Source organism: Zootoca vivipara, chromosome 12, assembly GCF_963506605.1.
Source record: "Zootoca vivipara chromosome 12, rZooViv1.1, whole genome shotgun sequence".
In the NCBI taxonomy this organism is placed as follows: domain Eukaryota; kingdom Metazoa; phylum Chordata; class Lepidosauria; order Squamata; family Lacertidae; genus Zootoca; species Zootoca vivipara.
The window spans coordinates 16910412-16932945 of record NC_083287.1 but is presented as its reverse complement, the minus strand read 5'-3'; the positions used below and the strand labels follow the sequence as shown (position 1 = coordinate 16932945).

The following is a 22534-nucleotide window of genomic DNA, read 5'->3' as shown; positions in this document are numbered from 1 at the left end:
ATAGTCCAACTTAATAGTTTTGTGTAAGCTTGTCTCGCATTTGAAAACAAGAGTTACTGAGTAACAGACTGTGCATCTTCTATAACAGGGAAGGGAAACTACTGTACAGTGATTCAAAGGAAGCATTAAAAACTTTGGGTGAAAACAAGCTTCGCAAATATAGTCTCTTTTTCAAGCTGTGCGTTTAGCAAGCACATTTTTATAATGACGCTAGAAAGACATTATGTTGCACATAATATCTCTCTCTTTTTACTTCTGCCAAGTTAAACATTAAATGCATTTCCGTATTATGGATTTTGTAGCTTAAATCAGCATTAAAGTGCTTTCCATTTAACTACTGGCTTCCATCATTTCTTAAAGAGTTAAGCTACTGTATATTTCTCATTCCAAAAAACTAAGAATTAGTTGGCAATAGTGTAGCATTGCAGAGACTTAAGGTTCTGAATGGCAAGAGAAAGGAAGAGAAAAGAATCATACTGAAAAAACCTGAAAGCCAAGAGGCACAAAATCTACAGTTCCAATCATGGTTTAGCCCAAAACTCATTGGGCAGATGTACGCAAATAACTACCTCTCTGCATCAGGCCCTTATGGGGATGAAGTGGGTTCAAGACAACCCATACACATTGAAAGGTTGCAAGGCTGCACAAGCCATCCTTGTACCTCCTCCCATAATACTAATGGGCCTGGCGGCCACATACCCCCCTCATCACAAATTTGGTGTGAGTGAAAAATAGTTAATATTGCTAAATAGGGCCTGGTGAGCTGCACCCAAGGGTACTAAAAGAGCTTGCAGATGTAATCTCAGAACCTCTGTCTATAATCTTTTGAGTATTCTTGGATAATAGATAAGGTCCCTGTGGACTGGAGGTGGACAAACGTTGTTCCCATCTTCAAAAAGGGGGAGAAAGAAGACCCGGGTAACTACTGGCATAGATACCAGGTCCTAGAACAGATAAGTAGAAAGTTGGTCTCTGAGCTTTTAGAAAAGAATGCTGTGATTACGAAGACTCAGCACAGGTTTCTCAAAAACATGCCATATATAGAGTGTATTCCACTCTAAGGCAAAAATCCTGCTTGTATCATATAATGTAGCAATAGAAACAGCTAAGATGCTCAGAATATTTCATTCATTTAGTGAGTGCATGACTCTCTACACAGTATTAATAAAACAAATCATTGCTCTCAGCAGCTTATAATCTAAAATGTGACATAAGGGAGACCCCCCCCCCAACGTATGCCAAGGGTGGGCAAACGTTGAGGGCCACACACACACACACACACACACACACAAAATAACTAAGCCTTAACTAAAATTATTAAATGCAGATTCTTCCCCTCATTACTACCTCTATTTCCAGCATTGGAATGCAGTCTTCTCTAAAAAAGATAAGATTCTTTTCTTCTAGAAAAAAACCGTCATGAGAGTGCATCTTGCAAATACTGCTAGATACTCCTAAAAGGAGAATGCCAGGAAAAAAAGTTCATTTTTAGGTTACATATAAAGTTAAGACATGATTCACAATCATGACTGCAAGCTTGGTAGGGTTGCAAGAGAGAGAATTCTTGGTGGCTGCTCACTCCTTAAGAGAAAATAGACTGACTCCCTCCTGGTTGTCCTTCCACCAGCAGATGAAGATTTTCTTGATCTAACAGGCCTTCGAAAACAAATTACTTTTAATGAAAAGACTGGTGCCATGATGTTTTTATAATAATTATTGGTATAATTTTATATTTTTATATATTTTATATATGCATATATATATCCAGAATGTGGCAGCTAGAATGGTGACTGGGAGCGGCCGCCGAGACTACATAACACCAGTCTTGAAATATCTACATTGGCTCCCAGTACGTTTCCGAGCACAGTTCAAAGTGTTGGTGCTGACCTTTAAAGCCCTAAATGGCCTCGGTCCAGTATACCTGAAGGAGCATCTCCACCCCCATCGTTCTGCCAGGACACTGAGGTCCAGCACCGAGGGCCTTCTGGCAGTTCCCTCGTTGCGAGAAGCCAAGTTGCAGGGAACCAGGCAGAGAGACTTCTCAGTGGTGGCACCCGCCCTGTGGAACGCCCTCCCATCAGATGTCAAAGAGAAAAACAGCTACCAGATTTTTAGAAGACATCTGAAGGCAGCCCTGTTTAGGGAGGCTTTTAATGTTTAATAGATTATTTTATTTCATTTTTCTGTTGGAAGCCGCCCAGAGTGGCTGGGGAAACCCAGCCAGATGGGCGGGGTATAAATTTATTATTATTATTATTATTATTATTATTATTATTATTATTATATAATTTTGATTTTATCAATTATTTGTGTTTTCATGTTTTCTCCCCTATATGTTTAGTAGCTCTTATTTTTATCTACAAGCCACCTTGAGTCCCGTCAGGGAAGAAGACAGGTATAGTAAACATATTTTTAAATTTTTAATCAAAGTCATCTGCGCATACCAGGAGATGAGAACCTGTGACCCTCCAGATGTTGCTAGACTACAACTCTCATTATCTTTGACCACTAGGGCTGCTTATCTAGGGCTGCTGGACACCAGACTCAACAGCATTTGAAGAACTACAGATTCACCATTCTTGCCATAGGCTATGGTATCGCCTAAGAAAAGGTTTAATTATGTAGCATTTTTAACTCTTGTGTGCATTCAGATTAAAATGTTTTTATCTATTAACTTTTAAACTTCTACCAGCTTTTTTATGCTTTAAAAATCACAGCACAGTTAACTACTTTTTGCCGCATACCATTAATGATCATTACATTTGTATTTGTATTTACATTTCCCTCTCTTATTTGGTTATTAATACTGATGATTAATTTTCAATTCATTATGAGGTTTGATTATTGCAATGTTGCTTAAATTAAAAGCAACAGAACTGCTTACACTATGCCAAAGGGGGGGATATGTTTTAGAATGCTGTTTATACCAACATTGTAATTCAGTGTCCTTAGTCTTGATTGACACATTTGAAACAGACATTCTTTGCCAGCTCACTCATAAAGGAGTGGCCTTCAAAATTATATCATGTGAAAGCTGCCTGTCTATAGATTAGATTACTGAAAGGCATGTGTGCCCTTGTAAATCTTCCCACTGCATTGAAGGCATGCCTGTTTTAAAAAATTAGAATACAAATACACTGAGATTGAAATTATTCCATGAAGTAATAGTAGCCTTAACCCCATTCTTAATAATTTTTGTCAAACAACTTGAAATTAACAAAGCTCTGAGTTAGGAACTAATTTTCTGCTTTAACTATAATCCTTAGTCTTCAATATACTATATCTGTTGCTATAAACAGAACTTAGTCACATAGGTTTCCAATACTTAATAACGTGCATGTAAAACTCGCTCAACACATTGCTGAGTTTGCAGCTTTCTAGGACACATCATGAAAGTCACCATCTGCTCTGTGTCTTAGTATACTTTTCTGTGTCTGAAAAGTACATAACTGAAAGGTAGTGAGATTTATACGAACCTATTTAGCTTCCCCAGTAGTCCAATTCCATGTAGAAAAAGGATTGACTCATCAGAAAGCTGAATAAGAGGGGCTTTGCAGTCTTTACAAGCTGTTACATGTTCTGACACAATAGAATTAGGCAAAAATTCAACCTAAATACAGACCCGTTTGCTGAAAAAATGCAGCATGATAGGTAATATGGTGACCAAGAATTTCTCTAGTACTGTACTTTTTAAAGCTGTTTTAAGATACTGGATCTTACAAAATCATTTGGTAGTGAATTTCATAACTACCGTATGTATCATGTTAAAAGCCTTCAACCTGCTGCCAATCAGCTTCATTGCATGACCCTGAGTTTTAGGATTGTTGAAGGAAAACAACTTTCTCTGTCTTCATACTGTGCAAAATGTTACTAATCTCAAGCATACCCGCCCCATTTGTTGTCTTTTTTAAACAAAAGCAAAAAACTGCCCCAATTGTATTAGCCTTCCCTTGCATAGAAGATGCTTCAACATAATCAACTGTGTTGTTCCAGACATTTTTCCACAATTCCAGGAATGTTTTCCTGCTTGTCGCTGTCCAGATGAACTTATGGATTTTTTGTGCCATTAAAACCAGCTTTGCACTTATCTTACTTACATCAGTCATGTCAGATGGCTCTCCTAATTTGCATTCATCTTACTGTGTTTGTAAGTTTCTGACATCACAGCTCCCACCTGAGGCTACCGCAAGACATTTTAACACTGAAGCAAATATAAGGGGAAATGGGGAAGGAGTTTCTCATTGTCTTTGCAATTCCTACTGAGATGAAACAGACTGGAATCTGAATCTCTGCAGGCACTAGAACTATGGTAAATCAGGACAGGGACAGAAAGGAGAAACTAAGAGGATCCATAAAATGCAGAAACACTTTGAAGTATGCATTTTCACCAACAATTTGCACTGTTTAATATTAATCAGCGAGTCTTCTAAGAAAAGTATGATACCTTAAAATAAATGTTGTAAGTTTATTCTGATCAAAGCATGTCCTTAATTTGATTAGCATTCTCAAATAACTTTAAGTGTTCTACCATCACTTTTTTAAAACACCACAACTTTTAATTGAACTAATGCTGTCAGCTGAAAGAATGCTCATCTAACAGATGGGTAATGTAAAACTAAAGTTGCCGTAATACTTTTGCTTTGTGAAAAATGCACACTATCCTACCTACATTAAAGGCAAAAAGGACCATTACACTTAAGGCCAATTCATCAGATACATGTACATGTTTATATTTGACAGGGATTTCACCAGGGTATATGTTATGACAGTAGAAATCAGCAAGAGCACACTTTTACACACTTGTATTTCAGACATGGCAATCCACCCCCACCCCATTATGCGAGGCAGCAAGGGGTTTGGACTCAGGAGAAAATCTGCTGAACAGGTGGCCACAATGCATGCTGTTCACCACTGGAATGTAAGGAGGTGTGTGCTAATCTGAATTTATGATATGGTTTATCTCAGTAGATAATAACAGTATAAAATTGACAGAACTCTAATATGACATGAGACTGATGAGGTTTGGTGACCATGGATCAAGCTGGATTCCAGCTGAAACGCATTTGGCCATATTCTGCCTTCACCCACATCTGACCAGAAGATTAACACATGCAAATTTTGTTTTCAAGTACATGATACAAAACTCCTCATGAGATCCATCCCCACAATGGTAAGGTGATTTAAAGGCAGATGGCAGACAGAGAGTATACTTGTTTCCCCACTCCTTCTAGTGTAGGTTTATGGCAGCTTCTGTAGGCCTTTTAGAATAGTTAGGGAATCTTTTACTCTTTAATTAAGGTGTGTATGTAATGGAATTTGCTACCTGCTTAGCCTGTAACTTTGCTGTCTAAAGCAACAGTTTCATATATTCTGTCACTCCTGTTTTAGATAATAAACCAAGCTTTATTTCTTTGAGTCAGAACTTCTTGTGGGCATAAGATTAAGGGTTAACACACATCCGTAACAAGCACACGTTATAACTCCAGGAAAAGATCCTAAACCTCTCAGTAGTGAACATGAGTGGTGGCTGTGCACATGCGGGTCCATGTACACACTCATAACAGAAATACATGAAACAAGGGCAGGGAGGAGGCAGGGCTATGCTGGCCTGGAATGAACTGGATTACAAGCTGTTTTCATAGCTTTTGCTGGCAAGTATCAAGCCCAATGATGCTGCTGCGGCTGCTGCCACCAGCGTCGTCGTCCCCCACCCGCCTGCAAGCGGCTGGGTAGCAGATGTGGCAATGGCTTTACCACTATTCAAGGCTCCACTGGCAGGCAGGGTTGGAGTTAGGATAGCAGCCTAAACTTAAAGACCACCTTTCTATCATCCAGTGCACAAGCAGAAACTTCTTTTTTTTAAAAAAAAAAAAAAACCTTACAAATATGGACAGACTTTACCTGATTTTATATTACGATTGTTCATGTAATAAAAGCTGATATACCACTGAGATACTTTCTAAGATTCTCAAACATATTTTCTTTACATGCAGCCACATTGAAAATCTTTTAACATGACGAAGGGTTAGACTTAAATCATATTAAATCAATATCCAAGTTAGCAACCACATTATTTACTACAGCAAGATATATTCCTAGAATATAGCAAAACAGAATGATAAGTGGGGAATGAAAAGTGAAGTCCAAGAGACTACTGGAATCAGACATGTTTAAAATGTTGGCTACCTCCATATTGATAAGCCACTTAAGTAAAGCTATCTAGGCATGTTCTGCAACTTCTATCAAATACTGAACTCAGGAAGCTTTTTCTCACTAACTTTAAACCATACTGTTTTCCAATAAAATAGTTATCCTCTACTGAACATGATACTGAGAAAAAGATCTATGATACTAGTTTCACAAAGAATGCTGATGAGCTTCTAATCCTGATTATGTACAGATGACCTGCCCAAGAATCTTACATAGTCAAAAGTTTACTACAGACCTAACAAAAATTGCATAAAGTGCATAAAGGAGAAAAGAGTGCTAAGAAAGTTTGGTGGAAGGTAAAGTTACCGTAGATAAGAAACCTGTAATTTCACAAGAAGACATTACTTTTAATACATTTTAGTTCAATTTCCTAACATACATTACCGTAATCCTGAAAAAATCTGCCCTCTCTAGAGATGAGTTAATAAGTAGTACTATTAATTGTATTTGAGTCAAAGTTTTCAGTCACACTTCTAAAGCTAAAGGAGTTTATAAAAAGACTATATAGCTAAATTTGTATGTATATTAAACCCTGATATTACAAAGGTTTTCAAGACAATTATTTACACAATCTGACATACAAGAGTGAATATCATGAGTTCTAGCCACTTTAAAATGTTATTTATTTGAAAGAAGTATTTACCAGCTCCTTGTCTATATGTGTTCCTTCCATGCTGATGCTGAAGAAATGGAGAATGCCCTTGTGCAATTTTGCAGTGCTATGAGCCTCAAGAAACCAGACAACACATAACTGCTTTATAACAGTACAGTCAACAAAGATGTACAGCTGTATAAATCACTCTGTTGCAGCCAGTTATCTTGTAAAGATACTTAGTCTTCCAGGCCAGTAACTACATCCAGCACAGGTCACATAATAACAGAATTGAGGAACATGGCATGCCTTCAATTCCCACCAAGGGAACACCAAAAAAGGAATTGAAACTATGTGGTTTGTGACTTAACATTTAGCTACAGCAGTAGCTAAAAACAGCCTGCAATATGAATGTTTTGCTGTTAAGGCCCAAGGTTTCATCGTCACTGTGTTTGACTCAAATCCCCAAACTAAAAAAGGTCTCAAACACTGTACACATTTATATATTCATAAAAGCCAATTTTCTAGTTACGTTGAGCCTGAAAAGCTCTCTTAGGGATCTATAAAAAGTACTGCAGGTGGGAGGGTGGGGGAAGGAAGATCAATTCCCATTACAGAGCAGATGCCAAGAATCATTTTTAAAACTATAGCTTCTAAGGAACGAAATATAAGGTACAAGTTCCTACATACATATGTCTAGTTTGCACATAACACTAAACCATGTGATAGATACATGAGCAGGCTTCTGTGCTCTCCCCCTCCCCTTTCCTCCTCCCACATAGACAGGAAGAGGACTTTGCTAAAAACTATCTTGTCATTATGTAAGAAACCAAAATCGTGGTTTATAACTAATTTTTGTCTTCTTAACAATGCACTTTCTTACCCCAGAGTTTAAGAACATAAGAGCCCTGATGGATGTGGCAAAAGGAAGCCAATAAGATGCCTATAGGAAGCCCACAAGCAAGACATCAGAGCAACAGCACTCTGCCCATCTGAGATTACCAGCAACTAGTAATCAGAGACATATTGCTTCTGACAGTGGAAGCAGAACATAGTCAAAATGGCTAGAAACCAATAGACAGCCTTACCCTTCATGATTTTGACCTAATCAAGTTTCAAAGGAGTCCAACTTGGTGGACTTCACTACCTCTATAACATGGTGATGAATGTAATTAATGAAATGTTTTTTTTTAAAGTGATTTTATTATTTATATGCTGCCAATCTGACCGGCTTGGCCCAACTACTCTAGGCAGCTCCCAACAAAATATTAAAAACATGTTACTGTAAAAACCAAGCCTTTTATATATTTATATAACAAACGTGTGTGTATGTGTGTTGAATTTCATAGCACTATGGCCACTGGGACACAGGTGGCGCTGTGGGTTAAACCACAGAGCCTAGGCCCTAGGGCTTGCCGATCAGAAGGTCGGCGGTTCGAATCCCTGCGATAGGGTGAGCCCCCGTTGCTCGGTCCCAGCTCCTGCCAACCTAGCAGTTCGAAAGCACGTCAAAGTGCAAGTACTGTAGATAAATAGGTACCACTACAGCAGGAAGGTAAACGGCGTTTCCGTGTGCTGCTCTGGTTTGCCAGAAGCGGCTTTGTCATGATGGCGACATGACCTGGAAGCTGTACACCAGCTCCCTCACTCAGCCAATAACATGAGATGAGTGCCACAACCCCAGAGTCGGTCATGACTGGACCTAATGGTCAGGGGTCCCTTTACCTTTATGGCCCCTGTTCCTAATTGGTTTAACAACACTTACATCCCACACCAGGTCTTCAGCGTCACTTAAGATTAAGTCCAGGGTCACTGACTGGTTCCATGAGAAACTATTCTAGGACACAATCATTTAGGGTATCAAGAAATTTTTATCTCTTTGTCATGACTGGGACACATGTAGCCAGTCTACGTTCGAGTATCTGAAGTCACTTTTTACAACATTACATCCTATTTTTCATGCCTTCTTGATTTCATTCTCCATCTCAAGATCAACCTGGGTGTTTTGTTCACTGGACAATGGTACTAATTATTCTTTGGGCCTGGTGTTTCCACCCACAGCAACTATGTGGAGTCTGCCCTTTTGAGGATTTCTAGCTTGCTGGACTTTATGCCCGCTTTGAGGTATGGCATTACAGCACCTCCAGCACAACCTGCTCTGTCTTTCCTATATATATTTTAACAGAGATAACCCAAGTCTAACAGGTTTTTTTCCAGTCCACCAAGTTTCCCTTATGTCCATTACTGTATATCTATGCTCTTCTCTCAAAACCAAGGGCTCTAGCTAATGTCCATTGTGGCTCACAGGCTTCCAGCAGTAGCATATAAACACCCATACCTAGTGTGTTTGGTCTTTGGAATGTGGGTTTTACCCTATGGTGCCTTTGCTTCTCTAATAGCATGTGCCCAGCTTTCTCATTGCCTCGCTGTACCCATTCTCCATTTAAACAATGATAAACATTTTACTCCTCATCCCTGGAATGGAATGGACCCCACCCTATTAGTTTTAAAGGCTGCTCTGCCACATTTTTTATTTTAAGGACCAAATGCAAAACAAGTAGTAACCATAATTTTAACCAAGGACCAGATTCTTATATAACTAATACCTGGTTCTTAAACTATATTCCCAAAATAGAATGGAACATTTTATAAACACAGCCATAGAAGGCTACACCGAAAAAGGATAGCTGTTTAACGAGTACATTTTTTACAAAGCCAAATTTCAAATCTGCACATTTGCTATACCACACATAAATATACAGTAATGCAAGGCTGAGAAGTATGAGGTAACCTTTACAGTTGGGGCTGTTTAATTATTGTTTATAATACTTATAAACCACTTCAAAAAAATTTAAATCCCAAAATGATATACAAAAGTATATCTGTGTGTATATGTGTGTGTGTATATGTGTGTGTATATATGTGTGTGTGTGTGTGTGTGTGTGTGTGTGTGCGCGCACATGAGCAAATATCTATTGCAAACTTAAAACAAATGGTGAATTCCCTTAAAAATAAGAGGTTTTTAGATGCTATAATGTCATCTAATAAATTGAATGATGGTACATCATCAGCTTTCAAAGGAGTGGAGCGGGGTAGGATGAACACACAGAGACACACATATACCTTCACAGGTGACACACATTCTGGAAAATGTCAGAAAAATTCAGCAGTGCTGAACTTCGGTTTGTGTTTGTCAAATGAATGCTCAGTCTTTCATAAGTTCCTACAAATGTGAGAATTATTTTTGTTGAAAGCTTTCAAATATCACTTGCTTCCTACTTCTACCTAGACCAATGCAGTACTGCAGCAACTACCCGGTACTTCTCAATCTCCTCCTCCAAAAAAAAACCAGAGAGAGAATAAAGCTTATAAGACTGTCACAAACCAATACAGGCATGATAGGAGGAATCATTAAGCCTGATTCTGAAGTCCTCTACTGACCCACCTACAGTCCTCATACAGTCCAATCATTTATTATGCCACAAAGTAAAGGAAATGACAGAAGGGCCAAGGCATTCAGACAATTTTCAAACCGAGGAAAAAGACTGTTTTTGAAAGCCAGGTCCACGTGACATTGCTGTGCTCATTTAATGGAATAATTGAGTTGTTGCCACTGCCAACCTTTGTAAGTTGACTTGCACACTTTTATTCTTATCTGCTTATACTTATCTACTGAAATTATCACAGTATGAACTTCTGAACCAGAAAGTGAAGGTTCTTGAAAAAAAGTATTTAAAAAGTACTAAAACAGTAACAGACAGAATATGACATACACAATTTCATACAGGGTACAGTAATTGACTTTTGGGAAATGTTGCTCATTTTTGTCCAATCTTTAATATATGCCAGTACAGTCGTACCTCAGGTTACGAACACCTCGGTTTGCGAACAGTTTGGGTTACGAACTGCGCAACCCGGAAGTGTTTTCGCCCCGCACGCGCGACGCTTCTGCACATGCGCAAAGCGCGAAAATCGCACTTTGCGCATGCGCAAAATCGCGTTGCGCATTGCGTTCGGGTTACGAACTGCGATCTGGAACGGATCGCGTTCGTAACCCGAGGTATTACTGTACGGTATTTATATACAGTACAAGAGTAGAGTGATAAATGTGATATATAGTTTTTATATGAAATGAAATGTGTTGAACTGCTTATTTTCAAACATAGGTAAAGGGACCCCTGACCATTAGGTCCAATCGTGACCGACTCTGGGGTTGTGGCGCTCATCTCGTATTATTGGCCGAGGGAGCCGGCGTACAGCTTCCGGGTCATGTGGCCAGCATGACTAAGCTGCTTCTGGCGAACCAGAGCAGCACACGGAAACACCGTTTACCTTCCCGCAGGTGCTTTCGAACTGCTAGGTTGGCAGGAGCTGGGACAAAGTAACGGGAGCTCACCCCATCGCAGGGATTCGAACCGCCGACCTTCTGATCAGCAAGCCCTAGGCTCTGTGGTTTAACCCACAGCGCCACCTGCGTCCCATTTTCAAACATATGTTTCTACTAATACACTATTTCTGTGAGTTTTGTTTGGCTTTACTCAAGTTTTTGAAATATATGAAATACCTTCATGTTGCAAGGTATTGTTCTAAACATTTGCAGGTACATTTTCTGAACAACAAAATTATTATTTGTTTGTTGCATTTATGTCCCACCTTTTCCTCCAAGGACCTCAAGGTAGCATACAAGGTCCTCCCCCACCTCATTTAATCCCCACCAGAACCCTTTGAAGTAGGGTAGGCTGAGAGGCAGTGGCTTGCCCATGGTCACCAAGTGAGCTTCATGCTGAATGGGGATTGACAATTCATCTCTGTACACTGCCAGTGCTTGCATTTCCTTTATTAAAGAAATGATTTTACACATTTAAGTTTCTTAATACTGGGTGGGTAGACTCTCTAGTTATGAAGTCAAATAAAAGTATTATTATTGCACATGCACAGGAATTATTTCCAACAGTGTAAAAACATATACTATTGGTGTGCTTGGGGACATTACAAAGAACATTTCACAATATGTAATTCAGAAATCAGAAACCAAAGGTCCATTCTTTGGTATGTGGGCTGGAACTAGGTAAATAGACTGACAGACAGAATGGCACAGGACCAGCCCTATAGGCAAATAATACAACATTAATTTCAAATGGTTGGTGGTCACTATAATAGGAGACTGACAAGTGTGTGAGCAAGAACAGCCATATAATTAACTGTGCAAGCTCTAGTGAGTGAAATATGTAAAAAAAATCCATTTTGGCCTTTGGGGCCCTTGCTGTTTAGCAGCATATAATTAGATTTCTAAAAGGTCTGATATACCCACTAAATTGATTTTAGTGTCTCTTGAACTGGAGAGGGAAGTGGGGGAAGAACCATTGTCCTTCAATTCAAAACATGCCACTGCCTTGTCTAGGGTATTCAAATATAGGCAAGAGTAATAGCCAAGAGTAATTAGAAATTGCATATCATATAATCTGATATTAAGAGTCTATTTTTCACTACACTAAGCAGCTTGCAGTTTCCAAAACGCTGCTTAAGTAGATTCCATTACAGATGATTAATTTAAGTGAACACTAGCAGCAGTGTGACTTGAAGAAAGATAGTGCAGATACACTGAATGCATCAAGTCTCAACAAAGAGTGAAACAAATAGATTTTGTTCTTATAGAACTAGGTCAATCAGCAGAAGCACTTTTTTGGCATTTCCAGCTTGGTCCTCCTTTCATCACTGTGACAGAACATACTGTACTAAGCTACTACTACTTCAGTAGTTAGGAATAGACTCTGTTTAGCATAGGGCTTTACACTCAATAAAAATAAAGAGAACTCAACTCCCAATGTGTTCCTCTGAAGCACTGCTGATAGTATAACCCAAGCTTTCCTCTGAACCAGTGTACAACTCTAGACCTCAATTTCAAGCACGTTCCTTTGTGAAATGTCATACAAACTGTCATATGAACTACCGGTAAATGCATACACCACATTCAAAATTTGAAAACAAGAGTGTAATTCTTAATTGCTCCTACAATCTCCCCTGATTAGGCAAAAGTGATTATTGACAGAGCAAACAATAAATTATTGTCTTAAGATCATCAGAGCTGCTAAAGGAAAAGAACTGTCAGATAGAAATGTCAGCTGCCCCTTTTCTCAATCTCCTGGCAACAGAAAGCTAGCCTCAAGAATAAGCATCTTTTACCCTGCTGATATTCTGACCACTTGTTGAAGCAAGGCATTCCTCTTTTCTTGATTACAAACACACTTTCACATTCATATAAATGGTCTCTCATTAAAGATAAAATGAAGCAAGCCTTGAGACTTTATTTCCATATATTTTGAATCTAGAATACTGCATATGCTGTTCATCACTATATTAAATATTCTATTGGATCCCATTGCTTATGAAGAACTAGTAACAAGCAGTATTTTTAAATCACTTTTTTTGCTATCAACACTTAACTCTACACTCTGAAGAGGACTGATACCATATGTATCAGAAACAAAGAAGCAAGCAATAATTTGGAATCATTATACAAAAGCTATTTGAAAGCCTATGATATGCTTCCGGTCACATTCCAAACGTAAATTTTATACTCATGCAGATATTTAAAAGAACCCCACTTGCACTTAACACAAAGCTAAACCAGAGTTTGGCAGTAATGTGCAGGTTGCTCAAGCAAAGATCAAAGCTGTACTGCTCCTCGCTCAGCTGTTCTGCTCTCATGCTACCCAGGGAAAAGCCATGGTTTGGTAAAGCATTGCCCATGAATGTTGGGAGTGAGACAAGCGAGTGAGACAAGCGAGTCACAAGCAAGAACAAAGGTTTGTTCTTGCCTTATCACTTGGAGTTTGTCTGAAGGCACAAACCACAAGCCTGGGTTTGAACACAATTCTAAGACAAATCATGGCTCAGGAGCAGCACTGCGGCTGCAAACTTTGCTCCAACAACCTGCATGTATTCTCATTCATGCCAAGTCATGGTTTGGCTTTCTGTGCTACCAGTAACTAGATCACTGCCTAGATTCATTACCTGTTGCAGCACCATTTCTGTTATTAGCACAAGTGCACTTCAATTTTCATGTCAAACTAGTTAAGTTTTATTTATAGTTGTATCCTGTCCACACACACTTGAAGTACCCCACAACAGCTGAAGCCTTTATATATGAAGAAAAGAATAGCTGTATCTATTTACTGCCATGACCAAGATACTACGGTAGCCTCAGGAGTGCCAAGTGTGCAGTGTAATCTGGCACATCTACTCAGAAGTCAAATCAGAGAATCGCAGAACTGTAGTGCTGGAAGGGATCCCTGAGAGTCATCTAGTCCAACCCCCTATGCAGGAATCTCAACTAGATCATACATGACAGATGGCCATCCAGCCTCTGCTTAAAAACCTCCAAGGATGAAGAGTCCACCACTTCTCATGGGAGGCTGTTCCACTGTCGAACAGCTCTTAGTGACGGAAAGTTCTTCCTGTTCCTGATGTTTAGTCAGAATGTATATTCTTGTAACTTGAATCCATTATTTCGGATCCTAGCCTCCAGAACAGGAGAAAACAAGCTTGCTCAATCCTCCATGTGACAGCCCTTTAGATACTTGAAGGTTGCTATTATAGATGTTCTGTCTCCTCTTTACCAAGCTAAACAGATCCAACTCCCTCAACTGTTCCTCATAAGGCTTGGTTTCCAGACCCTTGATTATTTTGGTCAACCTCCTCTGCACACATTCCAGCTTGTCAATATCCTTCTTAAATTGTAGTGCCCAAAACTGGAGACTGTACTCCAGGTATGGTCTGTTTGACCAAGGCAGAATAGAGCAGGACTATTATTTCCCTTGGTCAGGACACTATACTTCTGTTGATGCAGCTTAAAATAACATTAGTGTTGTTGTTGTTGTTTTTGTAGCATCATCATACTGTAGATTCATGTTATACCTGTGATTTACTAAGACCCCTAGATCCTTTTCACATGTCCTACTGGCAAACCAGATGTCACAGAATCATAGAGTTGGAAGGGACCTACCTCCATTTTATATTTTTGCAGCTGGTTCTTCCTGCCTAATTGTAGAACCTGACATTTGTCCCTCTTGAAATTCATTTTGGCCCAGTTCTCCAATCTGTTAAGGTCATCTTCAATCCAGATAATGTCTGCACTGGCTTTGGCTACCCCTCCTAGTTTCATGTCATCTGCAAATTTGATGAGCATCCCCTCAATTTCTTCATGCAAGTTGTTTATAGCGAAGTTGAACAACAACAGGACTAAGACAGAAGCCTGAGGCATCCCACTTGTCAGTTTTTCCAAGATAACAAAAAGCCATTAGTGAGCATTTCTCCATCTTCTCCAAGTAAGGGACCTACTACTTGATTGTTCTTCCTCTTGCTTTGAACATAGCCACAGAAACTTTTTTTTATTTCTAACTTATCTTGCAAGCCTGAGTTCATTCTGAGCTCTGGCCCATCTTACCTTGGCTATTTGTGTATACCCTTCTTTCATGGTTTCTCCTTTCTTCATGTTTTCTTACACATTCCCTACTTACATCTCAGCTCATCTAAAACCTCCAATTGAGTTCAATGGGGCTTATTCCCAGCTAACTATGTATGAGATCACAGTCTAAAATGTTATAAATGAAGTCCTCACTGGCTTTCCACATATTATGTGTATTTTCGTAAGGCAGGATTTCTCTAACCAAGATATGAGAGCAGTGCCCTCTAGTGCCTCTGCAACAGAAAATCCTACATTTGTAAAAGCAAACTAAACCATAAACAACAAAAAATCCCACTGAAGCAGAGGCACCTCTAAACTATGTTTCAACTTGAAGTGAGATATATCATTATTTGGAAGTGTTTGTAAACAGCATATTCAAATATGTTAGAAGTCCTGAGCTGATACTCTCAGCCTTCATTTTAAAAAGGAGATGGGGTGGGGGGACAACAAGCACACGTCTCAAAATTACCCAAGTCGTAAATGACAGAGGTAGAAATAGAAGATCTTATGAGTGAGCAATTTTGTTCAAACATTTTCAGCAGCTGAACTGTACCTAGCTACCTCTTATCAGAATCTTACTAGGCAGGTCAAACAGTTTCTAACCATTTTATGCAAGCCCTGATCCTTCACCTAAGAAATTCTTTCTTATTTTGCATGCCATCAGTTCCCCAGCCCCCAGTCCTGCATCATCAACAAAATTAAGGAAAACACAGACACACAACAATTAATTCTGCAGGCAAGAAATAATTCTCAAAGATTCTCAAAAAGGAAGTTTAAAAATATTTTCAGAAAGGCAGAAGGAAGCAGCTATAAACCTCTATCAAGAGAACTTCAGAGCATTAGGCCTTGTCCTAGCAGGGGCTAATCTAGAATCCCCTTAGGATGTAATAAAGATTAGGTCATCATCAGAAAGTCTCAAATGCTAGGTGGGTGCTTATATGAGAGTCTTATATTAGAAAAAACTCCTTGACCTATCTACTGAATTTGAATGAATTGATGATGCTATTATTCTCCTCTGCCTCTCCTTTTAGGGCTTCCCTGGCATTAGTCGTCTTAATTCCCCTCTCTTCTCTGCATCTCATTTGAGGATTCTTTTTTAAATCTATCCTGCCTCTATTAAGATAAGAGCTTCTGTGCACCATAAAATATTCCATCACATGATTCTCTTCAGTGTAGTCCTAGACCTAGGCCATCAAAATGAATATTAAGTTTTGTCAATATTTTCAGTGGGGTATCTGCAAGCTAGCTCTTGAGCAAGATAAAACCAATGCACACAGTGTCATGTGTGTATTTGTAATCCTATTCTTACACTTCAGGCTATTTTATAGAGCTGCATGTTATCTAGAATTGTGTGTACAATTACTTACAAGGCTAACTAAAACTCACTCAAGGTGCAAAATAAAGTTAGAATTATTGTCCGGAACCATGAAATTCAGCTTACCAAAATGTTTCGTTCAAAAGGTGTCTTGATTAAGTCCTCAGCTAATACCCTTTCTTATTTTCACTAGTTTAGAAGCAGGCTAATCAAGTAGATTTGTTATTGCAAACAAAGTACATAACCTCAATTTAGCTGGCTTTTGGAAGAGCCAATAAAAAGAACCCCCCCAAAAAATGATAACATTGCAACCAAATGTTTTAAGCCAAAATACTTAACTCCTGTGAGACTTTAGAAGAGAATGATGAAGAACCAACCTCACAACGGAGTAATGACTGAATGTGATTTATGAAGGACAATGCCATCAGGTGACAAGTTTGTGTATGGCAGGAAGCCATATGTACAAGCTATTTTGAGTTAAGACATTTTTTTCTGGCACACACGTCTGTGAAATCCTATGCACAGTCCCACTATTAGCTAACAAAATAAAACAGAAGGCACAATATGCATACACAGGGAAGTCAGAGCAATAGCAGGTAGAAAATATTTCACCCAATATTTTCATCATATATTTTTTTTGGGGGGGGGACTATTCCAGCTATATTCAGTTGTATAAACAAGAGCTAAATAGCACTGCACAAATACATATAGTTCCTTGCCTTTTTAGGATAGCCTGGCATTTATTAGATTTCAGTACTGCATTTTAAGACAGCTGTATAAAGGCAGCCATGACGTTTTGAAATATTAAATGGTAACTGTGTTGTATCAAACCAGAGGGAAATGTTCTACATTAGAATCTGAAGAGTTCCATCCTTATCTCAGGCTCATGAAATGCTAGGAAATTATCTAGTTCACTTATTAGTTCCTTTCATCTTCTTAATCTCCAACAGAACAAAAAAATAGATTAGCATGCAAGCAAGGAGAGGGACCATCTTTCAGCATGTTCATCCTTCCTTGCTCCACCTACTTCAGGTGACTCAAAAGGAGGTGAGTGCTGTGCTTACCAGTAGGCCATGGGGTGAAGTTCACCCCTTTCTCTCATATCCAATAGCCGCCTGGTACAGCTAATTGCAACCATGGACACAGATGCACCTACAGGAATCATCAGTGCAGAAGAGAATAGTACTAAATAATTAAAGCTATTTTAGTGGATTGGTTAGTTTAAGATTGATTATATGACCCTCAACAGATACTGTAGAAAGCTGTGCACTAGGCTCATTTCAACGGTTCCAATACCCTTCCAGATTTCCAAGAACAGATTTCTGAGAAGCACTCAGGATGCTATAGATGTGTAGATTATAATATGTAGGATCCTACATGTGCAAGTACATAAATAGGAACCGCTACAGCGGGAAGGTAAACGGCGTTTCCATGTGCTGCTCTGGTTTGCCAGAAGCGGCTTTGTCATGCTGGCCACATGACCTGGAAGCTGTACGCCGGCTCCCTCGGCCAATAATGCGAGATGAGCGCGCAACCCCAGAGTCGGTCACGACTGGACCTAATGGTCAGGGGTCCCTTTACCTTTACCTTACATGTGTATAAGGTGCAGTAAGATTTGCTTGTCTTCCTAGGGCATTCCCACTTAATGATTTATAAGTGCCGCATAAAATGTGATGTTGCCTTTTACTTTCAAGGAATTTTCATATTAGTCGATAGGAAACCCTCCAAAAAGTTAGCATGCAAGACGCTTCAGAACAGAAAATCAACACAGATCCAACCTCTAGCAAAACATTAAATCCTAATGCTGGCATTTTCCATAGAAAGGTTGCCTGAGAAGAATGGAACATATTACCTGTGAAATATTATTAGTACTTGTAATACTACTGTGAAAGCCTCCAGACAGGTTCAGAAAACCTATACAGTATATGGTGCTTCAAAATGAAAATGGTAAAAAAGGCCTGATCAAAAATCATTGCCACAAAGCAAAAAAGTAGGTGCAATTGAACATTCTAGAACTACACATAGCTGAAGAGCTAATTGTTGCAAAAAGGAAATACGCACAGGTCTACATCCGTTTCATTATAAACACTTTCATATTAAAATAAATGAGTGCTCTTTTCTTCCTAGACAGGAAAAGAGAACTAGGCAGACCACAATCTATGTAAGCTTATGAGAACAGGGACCATTAACCCTCTCCATGATTGTAAAACCAAATCCAATCTTCTCTAGCATCTTTCAATGAATATATCATAGTCTCCTATGTAGAAATATATCTTAAAAGTAAATGTAGCAATTCGATTTTTGTAGTCAAGCGTTTCTCTACTCAGAAGATTAATGAGCCCCCACCTCCTTGAAGAAGCTGGAACCACCGTCTCCTTTAGTAATCTGTAAGAATTCAAAAGATGCAAAATTATTCCCTCAAAAACTATTCTGATCAAAAACAAAACAAAATATATTTGCAACTGATCACTCATACTCAGCATAATGAGAGGATAGTCAAAGAGCGCAAGAACCCACAGGGTCAAAGGAACCACTGCAGATTCAGCAATAGGATCAAATGCATCCTCCCTTTCTTAGACCAGCGTTTCTCAACCGCTGTTCCGCGGCACACTAGTGTGCTGCGAGATGCTGGCTGGTGTGCCGCGACGCGATTTGCATTGTCACGTGCCTGGTGGCCGCCAATTAACAGCACTGACCCGCCGGAAAGCAATATTTCTCCTCCTCTTTCCCAAAGCTCAGTGCAAACGACTGGAGGGTGGTTTTAGACAAACTTAAAGAAGCTGGCTGGATGAGCTCAACCTGAAACTTGCTGAGCAAAGGATTGTGCTGGCAGAGAAATCAGCGGCTTGTGAAGCCTTATTACATGAGATTGCAACCAACACAGCAATTGGCAAGTGTTTCTTACAGTCATAATTATATAGTCAATATAGGGCGGCACAGAGTTAAATTTTTTAACTTTTTTAATGGTGGTGTGCCTCGTGATTTTTTTCATGGAACAAGTGTGCCGTGACCCAAAAAAGGTTGAGAAACACTGTCTTAGACACTACCCTTCCCAGAGTAACATTCTGACTGTCTGCTGTCAGACACTTAGCCCTAGTTGCAAGCAACACTAAGATGAGGCAAGGTGGAGGGCAAAGGTGCTATATAAATGAAAGCAGTGCTAAGATGAGAGACATGGATTCCTGCCAAACGAAAACTGCTATATCTGTGGGATCTTTCCACACCAGAAGCCTTGGCAAACAACTGGGTAACTTTTAGAGATACACTCCAGACAAAAAACCTGGCATGGTTTCCAAGTGTCACTTCTGTGTGACAGCTGAATATCAAAAAGAAGAACAGACATTACTGTATTTGGATTTAAAGGACATCTACTAACCACAGGAAAGGAGCAAATCCTGTGGCTTTCTTTTTATAGTTTTCCTTTGTTTGTGGCTGTTGGCAAACCTGGACAAGAACCTCTTGTCCAAGAGGTTTTAGGAGCCCTACTTTTGTTCCCCTCATCATAGATCAGGAGTGATAACTCTTTTTCTATTACTGTCTTTTGCACAAGTTAGCATTTTTTATTATGCCACCTTCAGTGTGGAAAAACCATATTTATTTGACATTTATTTACTTTCATTTAAATAGGGATACTCTAATTAATACATAGTTCAATACTACCCACAATGTAGTCCACCACAATTGTTTTACCAAACCAATGAAAAAATAGACCACTACCTTTCTACATAGATTATATCAAACAATTTGATGTAGATGTAGATCCTAATGTGCAGCAAGCAAGTTAAATCCAGTACTTAAATTGTTTGCCACATGGAACTAATGCATATCACTCTTCAGTGAACAAACCAAATGATAGAGAGGGAAAGCTTTTACACTGGATTGTTCACTTGCCTAACTTCGTTTGCTATCAGAAGAGCTCTCCATCTCCTATTGCCATTTAAAACTAGATTATCTGCCATGGCACAGTCCCAAGGAACCTTGGGAATGAAAGCAACATTAGCAGCAGGACAAAGTCACGGAAACACTCAATAAAAATCCTGGCTAACTCATCTAAAACGCAAGGGGGCAAAAAAAAAATCTGTGATGAACCACTAATGTTTTTTTTTCCTAGAACCACTTAAAAATGCGGGACAGGGTGGGGTGGCGGGGAAGAGACATGACTGCACCTCATTTCACCCCCAGCCGTGAAAGGAAGTAAAGTGAATCACTGCTGAGTTATCTGCCACTGCCTTGAGCTCTGAGGACAAAAGAGCTGCTTTGGGTTAGCCATGTGTTTGCACTCACAAAGGAGTCAAGAGGAGGAGGACCGAAGGCAAGGCATCTCACGGGAGATGCCCCTACCTCGCCTGCTGCACTGTGCCCAGGACACATGTATTATTATTATTATTATTAGTTCCCATAGGACAGGAGAGGCCAGCCCTGACCCCCTGCAGCCTGCCCATTTTTATCCTCCTTTACCCCGTTTGACACTTCCCACCCAGAATGAAGGGAACATGGCAAGAGGGAGGGGGGAGCTTCGAACAAAGAACCAGGTTCCCCCCCTCCCTCTCCCCTCTCTCCCCACCCCTCACCCTATCAAGAGCTCTTGCCTGAACAAAAGCAATGAGCCCAGACCAGCAGGAGCTGGTTGTGGAAAGGAAGGAGACACGCGCCTCCCTCCATTTCTCTCTCTCCTCCCTCACACGCGCCAAGTGGATGATTCGGCGGAGGTGGTGGTGATGATGATGCTGAAGAGAAATGTTTCCATGTGCAAGACCGTCCCCCCCCCCCGCACACACCCTCAAGTCTTAATTCCATCCACGTGTCACAACATTATTGCTCCTGTTGTCGTTGTTCGTAGTGTTTGGCTGCGGAGATGAAGGGGGGGAGAGCAAGCGCGAAGTGGAAGGAAGGGCTGAGGGAAGGCGAGAGAGAGAAAGAGAGGACTGACACCTGTCGGTTTGTGCGTGTGTGTGAGGGGGAGACTCAAGACCGGAAAGGAAAAAGCGCCTGGCTTTGTGTCGCCTCCTCGGGCATTAATCCCCCGCCACTGGCAGCGGCAGCGGCGCTTCCCCGTCACGGAGCGAGGGAGCCCAGAGAGGCGCCCGGCGGGGCTCCGCCCCCACAAAGAGGCGCAGCGGCAGGAGCAACGGCCGCCCGAGCCCTCAGCCCAGGGGAAAGGCGGGAGAGATAAAGGGGCGCGAGCGCCTCCCTCCACGTCCCCCCTCCCTCTCACCCGCGCGCAACCGCCGCCGCCGCCGCGCGCCAATTTCCATCCTGCCTCCCGCCTCCTCCCGTCGCTCTTCAGTTACCGTTGTGAGTAGCGGTCTCATCTGCTCCCCCGACCGCTCCTCCTCCATGGTGCAGGGCTCAGGAGGAGAGAGGGTGGCTGCGCTGGAAGGAATAATAGTACTAGAACTAGTACTACTATTACTAGCCGGCACTGTTCCTTCTTCTTCTGTCGTCGACGTCGGCAGCACAACGAGGCTACTGACTCGGCCGGCCGCTTTCTTTTTTTTTCTTTTTTGCTCTCGCCGGGAGCCTAGCCGGCTCTACGCTTGGCCGCGCCCCTCGCCCGCCTGCGCGACTGGCAGCAGCGCCGACCAATCGGCGAGGGAATGCGGCTCCACCTCCTCCTCCTCCTGGGCCGGAGGGATGACGCGGAGAGGCGAGGCGGCTCTCTCGCTTCTCTCTTTCTCTCTCCTCAGAGGCAGAGGGGGGATTTTCGGAGTCTGAGGGAGGATTTACGGCGCGACCTTCCTCCTCCTCACTCAAGGGGAGCCCTTCATGCAGGGCGGCGCTGCCTCTGCGTCCCCGCCCCATGCATGCTGCTGCTTAGAAGTAAAAGTCCCTCTGAGTACACAGAACACACACACGAGAGAAATCGAGCGAGGGGGAATAAATTGCTTCAGGGGGTTGTCGGAATAGGCGTCGACGGTGCTTGAGAGGCAATGTGGGGCGTTTTTTAACC

The 22534-nt window shown here is 40.8% G+C and overlaps 1 protein-coding gene across 6 annotated transcripts in view; it reads right to left on the bottom strand.

The window, feature by feature from the left end:
- The window catches only part of SLC4A7 (solute carrier family 4 member 7), a 70858-nt gene extending 48727 nt beyond the window's left edge, over nucleotides 1–22131 (bottom strand). For 2 of the 6 annotated variants that reach the window (XM_035128762.2, XM_035128764.2), the window contains exons 1-2: nucleotides 21876–22130; nucleotides 18931–18969 (exon numbers count right to left, since the gene is read on the bottom strand). In XM_035128762.2, the coding sequence (XP_034984653.2) occupies nucleotides 18931–18969; nucleotides 21876–21923 (87 nt within the window). In that variant the 5' untranslated portion in view covers nucleotides 21924–22130. Of the gene's footprint in view, nucleotides 1–6853; nucleotides 8103–18930; nucleotides 18970–21875 lie in introns of those variants that run through there. The other 4 variants (XR_009558376.1, XM_035128768.2, XM_035128763.2 and 1 more) reach the window with 4 other exon arrangements.
- Nucleotides 22132–22534: the final 403 nt, after the last annotated feature.